This window comes from Electrophorus electricus, chromosome 3 (genome assembly GCF_013358815.1).
Source record: "Electrophorus electricus isolate fEleEle1 chromosome 3, fEleEle1.pri, whole genome shotgun sequence".
NCBI classification, from domain to species: Eukaryota; Metazoa; Chordata; class Actinopteri; order Gymnotiformes; family Gymnotidae; genus Electrophorus; species Electrophorus electricus.
Genome location: NC_049537.1, coordinates 23,537,304 through 23,555,000, shown reverse-complemented (window position 1 = coordinate 23,555,000; position 17,697 = coordinate 23,537,304). Strand labels below are relative to the sequence as shown.

The 17,697-nt window shown below is 43.5% G+C and overlaps 1 protein-coding gene across 2 annotated transcripts in view; it reads right to left on the bottom strand.

Annotated features, from left to right (window-relative positions):
* gmds (GDP-mannose 4,6-dehydratase) overlaps positions 1-17,697 on the bottom strand; it is a 44,401-nt gene that overhangs the window by 18,347 nt on the left and 8,357 nt on the right. For both annotated transcript variants that reach the window (XM_026998903.2, XM_026998904.2), the window contains 3 exons: positions 12,813-13,005; positions 12,541-12,645; positions 8,257-8,384 (listed from right to left, as the gene is read on the bottom strand). In XM_026998903.2, coding sequence (XP_026854704.2) covers positions 8,257-8,384; positions 12,541-12,645; positions 12,813-13,005 — 426 coding nt within the window. The remainder of the gene's footprint in view (positions 1-8,256; positions 8,385-12,540; positions 12,646-12,812; positions 13,006-17,697) is intronic.

Below are 17,697 nucleotides of genomic sequence, written 5' to 3'. Positions count from 1 at the left end.
TGCACTCTTCACCTGGCACCCCTGCTGCGCACACATCAGTGTGGGGATCGTCTGGCAGCACGTTCGCAAGCCTGCAGAATTACACCATTTGGTGCAACAGGTCAGTCTCAAACAATGCTGGATGGCCCCTCTGAAAAGGTCAAATGTGACCCTCAGAAATACGGCCAATCAACTCGTCAATCAGCCAGTGAAACATGAGGTAGGTTAAAGCCGTATATCAGGACGCACACACACAAATGGCAGAGCCTCGGTAGGGGCAGCACTGACAGACATTACTTAGTAATATATGAAGTTATAATGAAATACATTTTCGTTGAATTGGACACAAATGCCCTGAAATATGAATCACATGTTGTGATTTCAGTGAGCAGCTCAGATGAACTTCAAGCTGTGAGTAGGTGTGTGAGACAGAGGAACAGACTAACTGAGTTGTGTATAGTGTGTGTGTTTTCCATCAGTAGGGATAGTGGTTTTGAAACACCTGCATTGCATAAATTCTAAGTTAAAGCAGCAGAACAATGCAATTCTAATAACTAGAAGGGGCAAGCTACTGTAGAGAATTCCAACACGGCCCACCTGGGGTGTGTGTACGCATGCATGTATGTATATATGTGTGTGGAGATTCAGTGTGATTCTGGCATCTCCCTCCTGGTTTGCGTCAGGTTCTGATTGCCTTTGGCTGAAGTTGAAATGAACTGAAATTTTCTTTGATTAAAACAAAGAAAAAAAAAACTACTGTAGGAACACAAAAATCGCAATGGACAAAGCAATACTGGACTTGCACCAGTTTTCATCCTTACTCACACATGTTGCACAGATATTTGTTAGCACTAAACCACACACAATCATGTGTTATGCACCATTTTTCACAATTGCATTTACTATGCACATAAACAAACGCGTTTTGATATGAAAAACCTTTGTATACATAGTTGCCCTAGACCACAGAGAGAGGAGAGAGAGACTGACTCCAAATATCAATAAACACATACCCACACACAAAGCTCGGGCCCACTAAAAGCCTGCACTTCCTGTACAGACAGGAAGCCAGAAACACTCATTCAGCTGAGAACTTAGTCTCTACTCATTTCCTGAGATTTCAACAGAGGAACCTTTGAAACCATTTAACAACCTTTTCTAGTTTTTTGCTTGCCCGTCTATCATCTCGGTCCTGCAGCTCCCCTTACAACTCCCACAGCTGTAACCATATATAGGTTAGGTATTAAGTGGCCCTCCCCATTGTGCAGCAAGTCTGTGTGTGTGTGTGTGTGTGTGTGTTAGCTGTCATATGTATGCGACAGAGAGAGATTAAGCTCGAAAAACAAAAAGCATAACCAAAAATCAGTAGGAGCAGAGGTAAACCCCAAGCTCCCTGTAAGCCATCCATAACCCACTCCTCCCAGATGCGAAAGCCTCAGTAATCCATACAGCTCCAACCATGTGGAGGAGAGAGTGACTGGCAGGGGAAACACAGGGAACTGTTTACAACCAGGCATGGATTACCACCTCCTGGGGTAAATCTGGGTGGTCACATGTTACCATCCAGCCAACCACACACACAGATCTCTGTAATGGGCAGGGCAGCGTTTGACCTATAGCCTCTAGGCTCTAAAGGAGAAATGCTTGCCATTAAACAGTCACTCTTGACCTATTATCCAATCCAACGCATCACTGCCCACATCTGGATGGCGTGTGTGTGTGGAGATGGTTAACAGCCTGGGTGCAGGGTTGCGACTGCTGAGTCATTAAGACGTTTAATAGCAAAAATGTTCCAGGTCTGCTGTTATTAAATAAGACTGCCCTTTATAGCCAAACACAGCACACAACTTCAACAGACAGAAAGCACAGCAGAAAGTGAAAGTCAGCAAGACAGAAATGGGTCCTAATTTTAAGGGGGTCTGGGCTCCTTTGATATGGCTATATTTGTTGTTTTTCCCCATTTAAGTCTAATGTAAAAGGCTTGAGACAAGCAGTGGTGCACCTGTGAAATGTGCCCCTGGGGAAACATGGGTTCCTCCAACTATTTCCCGGCCCTCAGGGAGGGGTAAAGCAAATCCAGATGGGCTGAGTGGATTGGCCAGGTCAGATGGGGTTGGGAAAGGATGTGTGCGTGCGCGCGCGTGTGTGTGTGTGAGCCGGCTAACATACACAAGTGAGTGCTTGTGTGTATCGAGTTCATCATGTTTCCTTCCATTCTCAAGATAAAAAGAAATTATAAAGACCCAGGCTTTGCAAGTTGCAGTTTCTTTTAATGTACATACAAACACACATGCACACACCATACACACATACAGAGAAACAGAATGACTTCAAGCTTAGAACAGAGCTTCGGAATAGAGTCACTGGGGGAGGGGGGAGAGGCAGAGAGAACAGAGGTGATGAATGATAACGTGGGAAGACAGGGTGCTAAGAGCCTTTGTTGAAAACGTCATTATAACACATGTGATGCTCCATTACATGCAGTGGAGTGGATGAGCACATAAGAAAAGTAATTAAGTCACCCATCACCCCAACCAATCCCCCGCACACACACCATTCCATTTGGCCCTAGTCATCACTGGGACTGTTTTGTGTTGTTCAGGCAGGCACAAAGGTGGACATATATATGGTAATGACACTGCCCACATCTTTGGATAAACACACACACACACACACACACACACACACACACACACCCTTACAGTGATGCATTTGCCTCTCCCTTTCATGCTTTTCTTACCTACTCACTTCTTCTCCCTCTGCCAGCTGTCTGTGTTAGCTCAGGTTAAGAACCATTGGACATGGTGTAAATGCAAACATGGTGTAGTATCATTATAGCAAAAATCTATTTTTTTTGCTACGCCTAAAGTCTGTCATCACAGAGATTAATAAAGATGATATATAACCCTGTGTAGGAGAGACACAATTAAACACACACACATTGTACATACGCATGTGCTCGCACACACACACACGAACACATATACACACACATACAAACACACACACACATGCACACAGCGTAGTTGATCATTGCTGTTCTGGCAAGGAACTGCTAAGGGATTTAAAACACTTGCTTATCATATTAACACACACACACACAGACAAACACACCAACCATTGTATTTCATTTTAACTCAAAGTCCATGAGACAACAAAAAAAATGATTCTTTAATTCCATAGTACCGCACACACATTCCCACTGATACTGATGCAACTGTTCTCGCTGCCTGTTATAACTAATCTGTCATGGGCCTGTTTCATAAAGACAATCGTCAATGCACCACAGTCTCAAGGGCAAGCAAACAGCATGAAACCACACACTCTTTTAGCTCACAGTGAGGTTAAGAGTGCAACACCCACCTGAAACACACACACACACACACACACACACACACACACACAGCTATATTCTCAGCATTTCCAATCCAATCTGGCTACAGAGCTACACTGTTCCCAGCATACAGAGGCTATTTGGCAAGCAGCCTCTCCCCTCCGAAACACACCCACACAAAATTTTCCCCCTCTGTGCTTTCCTATATTACAGATCTTGTTCATCCACTGCATTTTGAGCAGAATATTTGGTATGAACTGCATCAGTGTGTACATGAGAGTGTATGTGTGTGTGTATGTGAATGTGTGATAGAGAGAGCTAGTGAGTGAGTGAGAGAGAAAGAGTCATACAAAGCAGCAGCATTCTAACTGGTAAACCACCATGCCATAAAGCGTGATGTGCTGTTGAAGTCTGGTGTAGTTTCTCCTCATTACTAATCGACAAGTGATGTAAAGAGCCGAGGTGTGTGGAAGAGGGCAAATAAATAACTCCTAAAAGCAGGTGAAGGTGGTGCAGGAGGACCAGGTCAGAGCCTTCCAGCAGGTCAGAGCTTCAGTGTGGCTGAGGGACACAGGCAGCGAGAGACTGAGCGAGTGTGAGGGGGCAGGAAGCGGGAATTATTTATGAGTGGAAAAACATGATGGATGTGGGATATTTCATTTCCAGTAAGCGTACACACACACACACACACACACACGCATGCACACACACACACGTGCGCGCGCACACACACGTGCACGGAGTCTCCTTGACTTCAAAGGGTGCGGTCTGGACTTCCTCTTGGTCACCAATGGACAAACAGAGTCTTTCAGAGAGTCAAACTAAAACTCACACACAGATACAGACAAGCGTTCACACACCCACCCACCCACCCACCTATATGATGTTCGCCTGAGGTGCTGAAGTTTATTTTCAAGGCAGCAGCAGGGAGACTCTATAAACTCTACAGCATATGCCATATCAGGCCTTTTCCATCAGGATAGCAGTGATCTAGTGAGCCACTCACCAGCACCGCTGTCTCTATGGGCCCGGTTTCAAATACAACTGTCAAGCCACGTTCATGCCCATCACAAAAAACTCTCTCACGACACACAAAGAGGCCTCCGTTTACCACATATTTACAAGGCGCTACCATGGTTTAACTTTCGGTGAGCTAATGTTCTATGGCTGTGAACGAGTTGCGTGGGCCGGTCCCAGGGTGGTGCGGCTTCGCTGGGGCTTTCCTGAAGTGGTGGAGGCCAGAGAGTGAGCAGCAGTCAGACTCCAGGAGCTCTGCTAGCCTGCCCAAGCTCCGGCCTCCTGGAGCGGCTCACACATGGATCAGGCCCGAGCTCTGCTAGCCTGCCCGAGCTCCGGCCTCCTGGAGCGCCTCACACATGGATCAGGCCTGGTTAACACACATGATTATTATAATATGCCTGCTCAACTAGAGGGGCTTATCGCCTGAAATCTTAGAGCCAATGAACTACGCACTATAAAACCGGTGCAGGATTTTTTTTTTAAGGTGCATGTTTCATAATCTGACAGAGAAGGAGGTGCCAAAATGTTCTTCTTGCAAGCCAATCAGTGCTGTGGTTACCCAAATTGTCCTTCCTTACATTATTGGTTTCTGGTAATACGTCTTCTAGTGACCAAGATGGAGGTAGACAATGTGCTTGCTACAAACTGGCCCTGTTTATATTTCTCTTAGAGATAATGCTAGCAGTAATACATGACACACACTCTCTCTCCCTCTGTGGGGTAACTGCATGGAGATAGATTGACTTTATTAGGTCTGAATGTTACAAAAGACAACGCACCTACCACTGAACACAGAAATCGTCAGTGATATATGCAACTGCTCTGAGTGATGAAGTGAGAGAGAGAGAGAGAGAGAGAGAGAGAGAGAGAGAGAGAGAGTGAGAAAGTACGTGTGTAACCTCTCTGCAGTGAAAGACTTAGATTGCAGATGAAGCAAAAGAAATATAAAGTGAAGACAGTAGAGAGATACAGAAGATGGTCTGTGTCCTAAACCAGGCAGACAAAATAAAAGGTGAGCGTCAGGTCAGCCAGCTTTGACACTCTGTGAGAGTGTGTGTGTGTGTGTGTGTGTGTGTGTGTGTGTAAGTGTGAGAGAGAGAGAGAATATCAGAGACACAGGGAGCCAAACGTAAATCTATGTCATTCGCTCCCTGTCTTGCGTGCTTTCGGTCACCACTACTGTTTTTTCCTTCTCCTGGGCTCTCCCCCTCACCACTGGCCCAGTGTGATACTTGGAAAGTTGAAGGTTCTGGTTACAGAGGGCATGTGAAGAGAGGAGAGAAAAACAGAACGAGAGAAATGAGAGCGTGTGCTTTCATCCTTAGCACAGCAGGGAAGAGGTCAGCCTTGTCAATCCCAGGGACAGCCAAATACACACACACACACACACACACACACACACACACACACACACACACACACACACACACACACGATTGAGAGTAACTGAATCTTTCTGGAAACACATCCCAATGATCCCATGGACACACCTGATTCAACTCACCATCTAATTATCAAGCTGGTGCAGAGCTGAAGGATCAGTGCTAAAGCAGGAAAACTGTAAAGCATATGGATGTATAAAAACTGGATAATACAAAACTGGAATTTATACAAATTAATGCAACACACACGCACAAGTAATACACATGTAACATTCTGTTATCCATGGTAAAGGATGTTTTACCTTTATTATGGAATGTTTTGTGTGAAACAGCTCACTAAACCAATGTTAAATCTAGTCACGTGCTCCATAATACGTGTGCATATGCATCTTAGATATCTGAAATGAGACGGCAGCGCGCACACATTCCCATGCACACACGCCCACACACACATGCACACATATTAAGGTGGTCTCAGTTGTGCAGCTGTGTTTATTTCCCCTGCTGGAGGCTGGCCATTGCAGTTTAAACCCCAAAGCCCCCCAAACCGCTCCATCCCATAAAAACAGCAAACTCCATTTATGTACCATACACACTCACACACGATCTCACACACCCCTACCCCAACAAAATCAGTCAAAAACCCACCAAATCCTGAAAGGAGCTAAAGCAGAAAGTCTCTTGCTCCTTCCCTCACTGCCTCACTCTCTCACAAAAACAAACAAACAGGCAAACCGGTCATCAAGACACGAATGACTAATAAAAGGATTTTCAGAAACTAGTTATCCAGTGTCATCATAAATGTGTAACTGGTCATGTCATTGTTCACTGAACTGCCCGGGCAGGGAGCTGCACTGAGTGATAGAGAAATGCCTTGGATCAGGGCAGACAGCGCATGAAAAAACAGCAGTCATCATCAAAGTACCGCGATCATTTTAAAGCAGAAGCTCAGCCGTTTTCAAAAAACATTCTGCCCTAAACACAATTTCACATTTCACTGACCCACTGCTTGAAAGTAGTAAATCAGAACAGCTTATAGCACAATTAAATATAAAACACATTAAATATACACAAACTAACACTTTAAATATTTTACTTCTAGTAATAAACGAGAAAAATGAATTAACAGGGAATACATTTAGCAAGTCAGGTGCTGACAACAGGGAAAGTAGGAAAAAAGTTCTGGACAGCAGAAATAAGAAAAATCTAAAAGTTCTGTCATACTGACTATGGAAGATCTGGACTCTAATCTCACATGTCAAAAAGAAAGGGCACTCTTTTGGCCAACAGGGATTCTAAATTAAGTATTCTGAATGAAGATGAAGTTCCATATAGAAAAATGAGTTAACCAGAGACACACAGATGAGTTAACCAGTGACCTATAGATGTCCTGAACTAGTTTACAAAATTTTACAAGGAGGATACTAAAGATATGTTGCAGAAACCTTTGCGATCTGTTTAGTGAACGTTTGATTCACAAGTGAAATTAATCCTAGGCTTTGAGGCTTAAACATGGGGAGAAATCTATGCTTTATTGGTCAAGTGTGTTAATGATGGATGGGGCGTGGCCATGTGTGACACTGGATGACTGATCTGATTTCAAAGCGCTCAATACTTCATACATATACAGACCCATCAAAACAATGAACAGGTTCAAGAGTTTAGACAAACAAGCTCTGTACCCAGACTGGTCTGTGTCTAGTCCTCACGCACGCACAAACATGGACATGCTCCACACATCAGGCAGCAGAGTCATGCTGCACACACTTACTGTACTTGTTAGTTTGACAGAATTTACTGTTTTTTCTGCTGCTATTTTAGAGTTCGGTGAGTCAGAGGACTCTGAACGTCACACAGAGAGACAGTTGGTAGAAAACACTGCCATTTTCCTAAGTGCCTTCCATACCGCCCACACTTAGTTCCAGAGACCCGGACTTACTGGTTCGATAGAACTTTGTGTGAAACCATTATGAAGCCCAAATCAAAGATAAGAACCTGCTTTAAGAAGCTTTACAAAATAGTAATACAAATATTTTTGATCATTTAACCTGATATATTTTATTCAGATTTAGAGAAATATTTTGTTTGTTTTTTTGAACGTGTGTGTATACTATATACTTGTGGATCCCCCCCACATGGTGTGCATATACACCTACACAAATACACATTATGTTAGTAATATATTTCTATCTTTATGAGCATATTCCACTGAACAGTGTATTGCAGTAGCTAAACAGTGCTATATGTACACCTAATCCAAACCCTAACCACTGTAAACGAACAGGAAATATCAGTTTTCTTTATGGGGACCTTTCAAATTTCCCTTTCAATTTGGGGTAATCAACATTAAAACCACTGAATACCTATTCTATTCACTGTAAAGCAAAGAGGCCAACAAGATGAAGACTCAATGTGTGTTTGTGCCAGTGAGAACAGTGAATAAGTAAAGCATTAAAATGAGATTAAAGAGAAAGGGACTGAGAGAGAGAGAGAGAGAGAGAGAGAGAGAGAGAGAGAGAGAGAGAGAGAGAGAGAGTATACCTCCACATAGTCTTTGGCGTGTCCCCAGTCTCTCTTCGAGTCTAGATTACCCAGGCTGAAGCACTCTAATTGGCCAAGGTGGATCTTTGCCACAGAACGACTGATTTTCCGCGTCACAAAGTTAGAGCCTGCAAAACACATGCAAACACACATACACACAAAAAATGACTGTCACAACTGAGGTGTTGATGAGTATCTGGGCGATGCAGGATTTCACCACAATTTGGTTGCCTTTGTATATATAACCTGGCTTCACTTTCGCTCTGTTTATCTTCCTTTGTCTCTCTCTTCCTCGCTCTTTTCTTCTCCCCTCTGATGTAAAATGTCATCATAAATCTCAGTTGTGAAGCCAAAGTAAATCCAGCACTGTTAGTCAGTCAGTCATTTGGTCAAGCACACATACGCAAGCACACACAGGGATAAAATGAGACTCTTGTCTAGTCAGCGGACCACCCTGGTGGCACTGCAAGCCCGAGGTCCTGCAAAGCCGCCAAACAGACACACGGGCGCGTGCACACACTCCTGATATATGGGAAACCTTGGCTGGTCTGAAAGGTCTGCTGGGCTGTGCTGCAGACAGGGGTTGGAGGAGATCCACTCCACCACAGCTGCCTGCCTGGAACACCAGGGCTCTGCTTAGGGTTGCTTGCTCATTAAATAAGTCCAGCAAAATGCATGCTCAGAAAGCGGCACGACATCATGAGAACGGAAGTTCCCATTAAGTCTAGTCTTTATGCGAGTCCGTGCATGTAGGGAAACATGCCTCGCTCTGAATAATGTTCGCTGCTACATGGGTAGGCCACGTTACAGAACTAATTATATAGCTCCAGTAAACCATCACAGTAAAACTGCTTTTTACATACTAAACCCCCCCATCAATTCTAACTGTAACCATAACCTTTCACCATCAGTCCACATTAACAGCCAGAAGTGAGAAGTGTGAATTTCCAAATCATAATAGTTATACTTCTACAGTGTATTTTGTAAGTATATTAAATAATTTTTGATTTTAATACATTTGAATTATTCATATTTAGTAATGATTTCCTTCTTTGCATTTAATTTCTTTATGTTAAATTGGTGACAGCAGCTACACTGCTTTGCTATTGGTCATACCTCTCACTTTCAAATATTTACTTCACACCAAATATATGCAACAAGCTGACCTTCTATCTCTAGATAGATAGATAGATAGATAGATAGATAGATAGATAGATAGATAGATAGATAGATAGATAGATAGATAGATAGATAGATAGATAGATAGATAGATAGATAGATAGATAGATAGATAGATAGATAGATAGATAGATAGATAGATAGATAGATAGATAGATAGATAGATAGATAATAGCTCCTAGCTGACCTTTTATAACAGTCATATAATTAAATACATTCATTTATATTAAAAGTAATAAAAGCTATTTCTACTAAAACCTCAATATGCAAATCTACTACTATTACTTCTGCATCATTAATGTAACAGCACTTCATGGTGTCAGACTACTGAAACGGTTTGAAAAGGTTTTCACTGAGAACCTGTGTCCTGCTTTACACAGTCATATTCTTCAGCAGCTGCATTCGGCTCATTTGTTACTTGCTTTTTTTTACTAACAAGATGCAGACCGACTGTGTAAATATGTGTGTGGCTGCATACACATATAAGGCATAGAGTGGAGAGATTTGGTAGTGTCTCAGTATTCACCCCAGGGGCACCCCACTCCTCTGCACCATTACAAAGGGCTCCTTCTACACATTCAGCTCATGGCCAGGTGCGTGAGCTTGGCAGAAGAATCTCAGCACTGTAAACACTGGAGTCACTCACACTGTCGCAGGCAGACCGCACTGGGGACTGTTCGAGGAGATCTGGTTTCTTCTTACATTTTTTAGCCATCAACAACACCATGGCCCGCAATAACGGATTAGCTGTGTGCACTTTAGCATGTGCTTGAAAGCCTGTGGCGGGCCGTCTGTGCACACTGGCTCGTGTTTCCAGTCAGAGTGTAATTGCGGCCTTTTGCTGCGTGTGTGGACAGGCGTGGTGGAGAGGAGTGGAGCGGTAGGGGGGCAAGCGTGCAACCGCAGCCCACCCTCAGCCCACTCTCTGGTGTGGAGCTTGCCCCTGAGCCGGGCCATTGTGAGGAGGCTCCGTGGCAAGCTCCACACCACAGTGCAACTTGAACAGAAACAGACACTCTGGAGGGGTGTGTGTGTGTGTGTGTGTGTGTGTGTGTGTGTGTGTGTGTGTGCGCGCGCATGTGTGTGTGCACAAGACAGAGAGAACACTATACATTAGCAGTGCAATACGTCTTCGTCTCCGACCATAAAAAGGACAGTGTTGAGAGACACACACACACGTGCGCGCTTTCCTGCACACACACACAGAAGAAAATCAAATATATGCAAACAAACCACCCAAACCCTACCTGTCTCACCATTTGCCTTTTCCTCTCCAATTTTAATGCACTAAAAACTTGTTTTTTTACATTTTTAATTATACACAGAATACAATGTCAAATTTCCTATGCCACATAGCTTCACACAGTATCCAGCCCACTCTAGATCAGCATCCACATCAAATCTGGTAGGCACTTCCCTTCATTGGTGTGTCACTGAATCAAGCCCACAACACCTCCAAAAGGCAAACTATATAATAGTCAATTTTCCTGTTGCATTATTCTTTAATACTTTTTCAGTATCTCAAGCTGTCGCAGTACACATGCACCAATATTTGTCATGCCAGTCAGAGAGAGACAGAGAGAGAGAGGGAGAGAGAGCGAGAGAGAGAGAGAGAGAGAGAGAGAGAGAGACAGAGAGAAGAGAGAACAATCATTCTTACTGAAACATGTGGTCCCAAATTGTTAATTAAAAGAAGTAGACATTAACTACAAGCCATAGTACATTATGATGTCTCGTTATACTCTTGCCATTAAAACCCTGCTGACACAAATAGAGGGCAAAGTTAACAATATTTGAACTACTTTTCCAGCTAGAAAATGTGTGTATATGTTTGTGTGCACGTACAGAAGAATGTGACGACTGACAATTCATTTTAAACATTAAAGGAGCATCTCTGTCATTTGGCTCCTTTGTTGTTACAGGGTTAAACACAAACACTGGTGGACAGGTGAAGAGAGGGAGCTATCTAGTTTATATGTGTGTGTGTGTGTGTGCGCGCGCGTGAGATAGCTGAGAAGTCTAGCAGCACATTCTTAGGTGCAGCCTTCCGCACCTGACAAGCTTTAACTCTTTAAAGTGTTCTTCTTTCATCAAAAGCAAGTGAACATGAGAAACAAAGACTGGGAAAAGTTTTCAGACTTACACACACAGGCGCGCGTGCGCGCGCACACACACACACGCACACACACGCACACACACGCACACACACGCACACACACGCACACACACACACACACACACACACACACACACACATATACGAGCACAGCCATACATATATGCACAGGTACACACTCACACAAACACAGACATACACAGGCACACACAGACACTATTTTCCATGGTAGTAGTATGTCAGTATTTTCATTACAGGAAAAACCTGAATACAGAAATATGCAGAGCTATTTTTAGCCTTGACAAAGGTTTATCACTCATCCCTCTCAGATCAGATGCTCACGCACACTGATGCTGACACACAGACAGACACAAAGTTTGTCACTTGCTCGCCCTAGCGCACACACAGTAATAGGTTGGTTTTTCGTTTCTGCACACTTCATGGTGGATTTGTGAGAGGTTGTTTCCTTACCTGGGTCAGAGAAATGGCTGCATTTATTGGTGTAAGAGGAAATGTGTTTACCGTTAAGGGGTGAATTGACCCAACACAATTCAAAATGGAATTAACTCATAAGCCTGGTCATGAAATGACTGTCTGTCTATCCATGGACGAAATTAACCCAAGCCCATCCCTCTCACTGGCCTACACAGAGACTTTCCTTTCTGTTTCTCTCTCTGCCGTCTGTGTACATGGAAATATGCTCTCTCTCTCTCAGCTGTCTGTGTGTGTATGTACATATTTGCCTCTAACTCTCTCTCTCTTACCATGCCTCTCGTCTGTGTTCCTATTTCACTCCACTACTTGTAATTCATCCTTGTCTTTAAAGTCCATAAAAAAGTAATTCCATTGCCCCACCTTTTTTATAGAAATGAAAAAAGGTGTGTGTTAGGAGTGCGTACGTTAGGAGGTGGTGCTCATTAAAGCAAACCATACATCACACGCTCTCTTCAGTGAGCAATTCCACCTGTGTGTGTAGCATGTCCTGTTACCTCTTCTAGGGCTCTCATGATTGAAGAGAATTCCATTCACAGCAAAGAGATTATATGCCTCTCTGAAATTCACCACTATCCAGTAGGCATAGAGCTTGGCAGCACCTGAGAGAGAGAGAGAGAGAGAGAGAGAGAGAGAGAGAGCAAGAAATTAATTTTTTTCATTAAAATGTGTGAACCAAACATTAGAAGATTAGATCTGACATCAGCAGATAAGCGTTTGAACCTGCACGTGCGGGTTTGTGTGTGTGTGTGTGTGTGTGTCTACTAACCATAAGGTGAGCGGGGGTAGAAGGGTGTTGTTTCTTTCTGTGGGATCTCCTGTACTTTCCCGTAGAGCTCGCTGGTGGAGGCCTGGTAGAAGCGCACGGTGTCTGTTAACCCACAGGTCTTTACTGCGTCCAGCAAACGCAACGTCCCCACACCATCCACATCTGCAGTGTACTCTGCCAGGTCAAAGGAGATCTGAGAGAAACATGCACACACCCACACATGCACACAGGCAAAGAGAAATGGTTAAAGATTTAAAGATTTCTGTGCATCTAGTCTTCTGGCATAGTAATTTGTATTTGAACACCAACAGGAGAGCGCCACCGTGATTAAGAAGCAGCCCTGTTTTTCCAGATCAGCATAGCCCTGTCAGAAACACACCTCCACTCAATGTCCCGCGGATGCCGCCATGTGGCTCAGGGGTGGCAGGCTGCTGTGTTCACTAGTCACCACACCTCTGACAGAGCACCACACAGGCTGACACTTGATCAACATGGGGTGGAAACTATATTCAGATACTACAGGGTTCGATGAGAGAAGCCAATCAGAAGATTTCTGGCATTTCCTCATGCATGTGTGGGTGAGGAGAGTGAGTGTGAGAGATAAAAGAATTGGACCATAAGAAGAGGGGAGTGTTAAGCATGAGGAAAGAGTTCACCCACAGAAATGTGACATCATCTTGAACTGGTGCCATCTATGGAGCAAGTTGTTTAGAGACATACTCGGCTACAGGGCCTGGCAATCAGTAGCTTACAGTGATTATTACAGCTATTGTGATTGCTGGGGAAATTAGCATGCTCTGCAGACCTTGCTAAACTCTGACCCTCATAAGTTGCATTTGGATAAAATACCTAAATGAATACCAACAATAACAAACCAGAGCTGTGGGATACAAATTGGGTTTGGAAATAGAAAATGAGTCATTTTTATCTCCCAGCATTGCCTCAGGTCCTGGACATTCACATTTAGAGAAAGGAAAACAAAAACTAAGTCTATATATTTTTAAGTTAGGAAGATTAATTTCTATCAAAGCCCAGTTATCACAAAGAAAATCCAATGGGCATTTCACAACATCACCAAGGCCAGAGAGTGTGAAGCAATCGAAGCAAACTTGGCTTCTGTTCCAGGCAAACCATCTCCTTCGAGATAGCCACAGCAAATGAAGTCCATTAATCAACTCTACGACTTTAACCAGGAGGTAGGGCGGCATGGCTTGCAAACTGGACCTCAGAGCGCCATCACAGGCTGTGCACATGAACATCTGCTCAGGCCTGAATCAAAACCATTGGGAAAAGCGAGATGTACTGGGTTGGTATTGTTGTGGAACCCTGGCTACGCCATTCAACCACAACAGATCGTGGTCACTGCAGGGCTTTGTGGAGGTCTTACATTCACGTTTACATATTTTGCCGACTTACAAATGTACTTTGTCATCTACTCATAGCATTTATCCTATGCAGTAGCATGTTCTGGTCTGTTTGTGGGGGTCTTCATCTGGTCAGGTTCTTGTTGTGATTGGGGAAGAGGGGCATGTAGAAAAACAGCAAAATTATTTACTGAGCATTTACATGGTAACATGGAGACGTCTAGAGGTGGGACTTGCATTGCAGACATGTCCCCAAACACTCCTCCCTCTCCATCCTTGCTCTTTCTTCTCTCCCTTCCTCCGGCCCTCATTCCCTGCCTCCCTATACTTATACTACTGCTCCACTCCACAAGCATTCAAAACACCAGAAATGGAATTAATCAGATAATTAAATTTAGTTTTTAAATGATTACTTTGCTGTCTTTTCTCTCTCTGCTGTCTGCATCTCTCACTAGCCAGACACCTCACCTCTTCATTAATTCCTTCTCTCCAAATTAAACACATAAACTCATAATGGGCTCAGGTCAGACCCTGCCCTAGTATACACTGTGCCAGTTTCACTCCATTTAAATGTGTACACGTGTGTGCAAGACCATATTATCTAAAATACCCATACTTGTTATCACTCAGCCTTTCTTGGCTGTTTGCCAGTGATTCCTAATTGGCAGGAACGGATAAGGACTTGGTGAGGGGTAGTAGTGCTTCTGTGTAGTTGGGAGCTAGACACTGCGCACAACTTTGTGTCACTGAGCTCTGATACTGACCACTGTGCAGCAGAAAATGTTTCTCAGCACTGTGCAGCTTGTTTGAGAAGGAGAAAACCCATCATCCTCCCATTGTAACTTTTTGTCTCTCTCTATCTCCCTCTCTCTCATACACATACACACACATACTGCTCCTCTAAGTTAACTTAGTGTTGACAGCAGCTAACAGCTTCCACATGTGAGTAGTCCCCTCCCTGAAACAACACACCTTTCCCTCACACACACACACACACACACACACACACACACACACACACACACACACACACACACACACACACACGCACACACACACACACACACGCACAGGGCATGTTGTGTCATCTCGGTCGACAGGTGCTGTCAGTCAAGAGTCTGAAATAATCAGTGCAGCTATTGTGTGGTTAACTGTGTGCCAGAACAGTTATGCACATACCAGGCAGTGACAACGCACTGACAGGTGAAGCAGTGCCGTGCTGAGTTGTGCACCCTCCTTCTCTCACGGCACCCGCGGGAATTGCAGCACCGCAGCTCCAGAGCAAGTCAATTACCACAAAGCCATTAGCCATAACCTCACAGACACACCCGTATCATGTCTTTGCTCATGTGCACACATGCACGCACACAGATGGACACATGCACATGCATTTGCCCGCACACATACGCACAAGCATGCGCACACATACGCACAAGCATGCGCACACATACGCACAAGCATGCACACACACACACCAATATACACACAGTAAACACTCACGCAAACACATGTACACCATAGTATGAACACATGGCTGAGAGTAATGGGAGCCAGAGAGCCTTGGATAAATAATTCACCAGAAAATTAACAATCATAGGAGTTTTAGTATGGTTCTGATAGTCGTAAATAAAGCCTGTAAAACTTGAATAGTTCAAAGGAAAATAATGAAAGACAAAAAATGTTCACATCAAGCAAAGTGTGAGGCAGGTGCTGAAGGGGCCCTGGCTAACAGAGTGAAGATAATGTACTGGACAGTGTCCCCTTGACTCCACTGGCAGCAGTGTACAGGTGCAGTAAACATGGCTGGTTCCTTTCTGTGTGGGAGTGCCACAATGCTACACTTGGACTGCACTACACACAAACACATAAAACAACATCTGGAAGGAACCATGCAAGGCACAGGATATGATTTAAATTAACAATGACCATCTTTAACCTCTGACCAGGGTCCTTACACATCATAAAAATCTAAATAAAATAAATTAAATGAATGTCAAGGTTGCATTCACAGATAAAATAAAAAGTACACAAGTAAAATATAAGAAAACCTCTTCATATTGGCTTATTAAATATCAGATTCTATTGTGCTGTGTGTGTGTGCGCGTGTCTGTGTGTGTGTATTACTAGCCCTTAGTGGGTTACAGCAGAATAGCGCATGTTCTATTAGTTCATAGTAGGCTACAGAAAAAGGAAAAAAGGCTTCTCTCCAAAACGTGAGAGCTCCCTGAGGGAAAGGACATCTGACAGGAATGCATCAGTTCAGTCCCAGATGCAGAAACAAAATCGGTATACTGCATCCACAGAACAGTTGCTCAGAAGTATTCGATCAAAAGAAGTGGCGTATGTACTTGTGTGCAGGAATGTGTGAGAGAGAACATGTGTGTGCCTATGTCTAAAGAATGCCAGAATCTTGAAAAACTATGCCCTCTCAATCAAATCTTCTCAGTGGTTTCAGAACCTCTTGGTGCTGATGGACCATTAGGCATCTCCAGGAGACATCTTTAACCACCACAGTATGCAAGGAACAAAATCTACATTTGCCCATAAATCTGTCATGAGTGATAAAAGGCATGGAGGCATGTTGCTGTCATTGGGAACCACCCAGCCTTTGGCCTGGGGCATTCCACTACCACTCTCAGAGCCAATACATCAACCTCCTCTAAGGAGTCAGAAAATCCTAAAATACCTCTATTCATTATGCTGAGATTATGAATAAATGAAAAGAACCTGGCATTTTTACTACACACTGGAGTATGACTTTAATTTTAAGGAAAAAAGCCTTGAAGTAATGTAAAACCAGAACAACTGCGTGGATCATAGGAAACATCAAGCGTGACAAGAGCACATCATGAATTCAGTAGGTGCACCATGTTCCCCTGCGGCTGAAAAGGCCACACCCCACCTCCCCTCCAGGGGTGCAAGCAGCAACAAGCAGAGCTAAAGCGGCTCTACCAACTTACACATATGCCAATTTAATAGCACACTTTATGTGGAATCAGCCTGAAAGGTAAAAGACAGAATCTGAATAATACACAGGAATTCTGTCAAGTGCCTAGTGAAAATGCACTAAGGTGGTGTCCACGCCAAACATGGAGATCTGTAAGTTTAAACTGTAAACTGTAAGTTTTTCTAGTTTCAGTAGCACACATAATAAATCATGTTTTTAATTTGTTTGTGGTGGTGTGGTGTAATTACAAAACAAATGACATCCAGTAACCTGTGACCTCAGATTCTCCTTGCCCTTATACTGAAAACACTTTTTTCACACAAACGAATAAAGAGTTTGTTTTTAGAGTTGCTTCACTTAAGGCTAAAAACAATATTACTGGTATACATAATGTGCAGTTTGTAACACACCTACAGACAACCAAAGCTATTTCATCAGTGTCATAGACAGCAAATTCATCCAGACCCAACACAATCCAGATTCCAACAGGCTTTTAACTGCTTTAAATAAGAAAATAAGGTTAAATCAAATAAGGAAAATAAGGTTAAATCAACAGCCACCACTTGGTATAAGG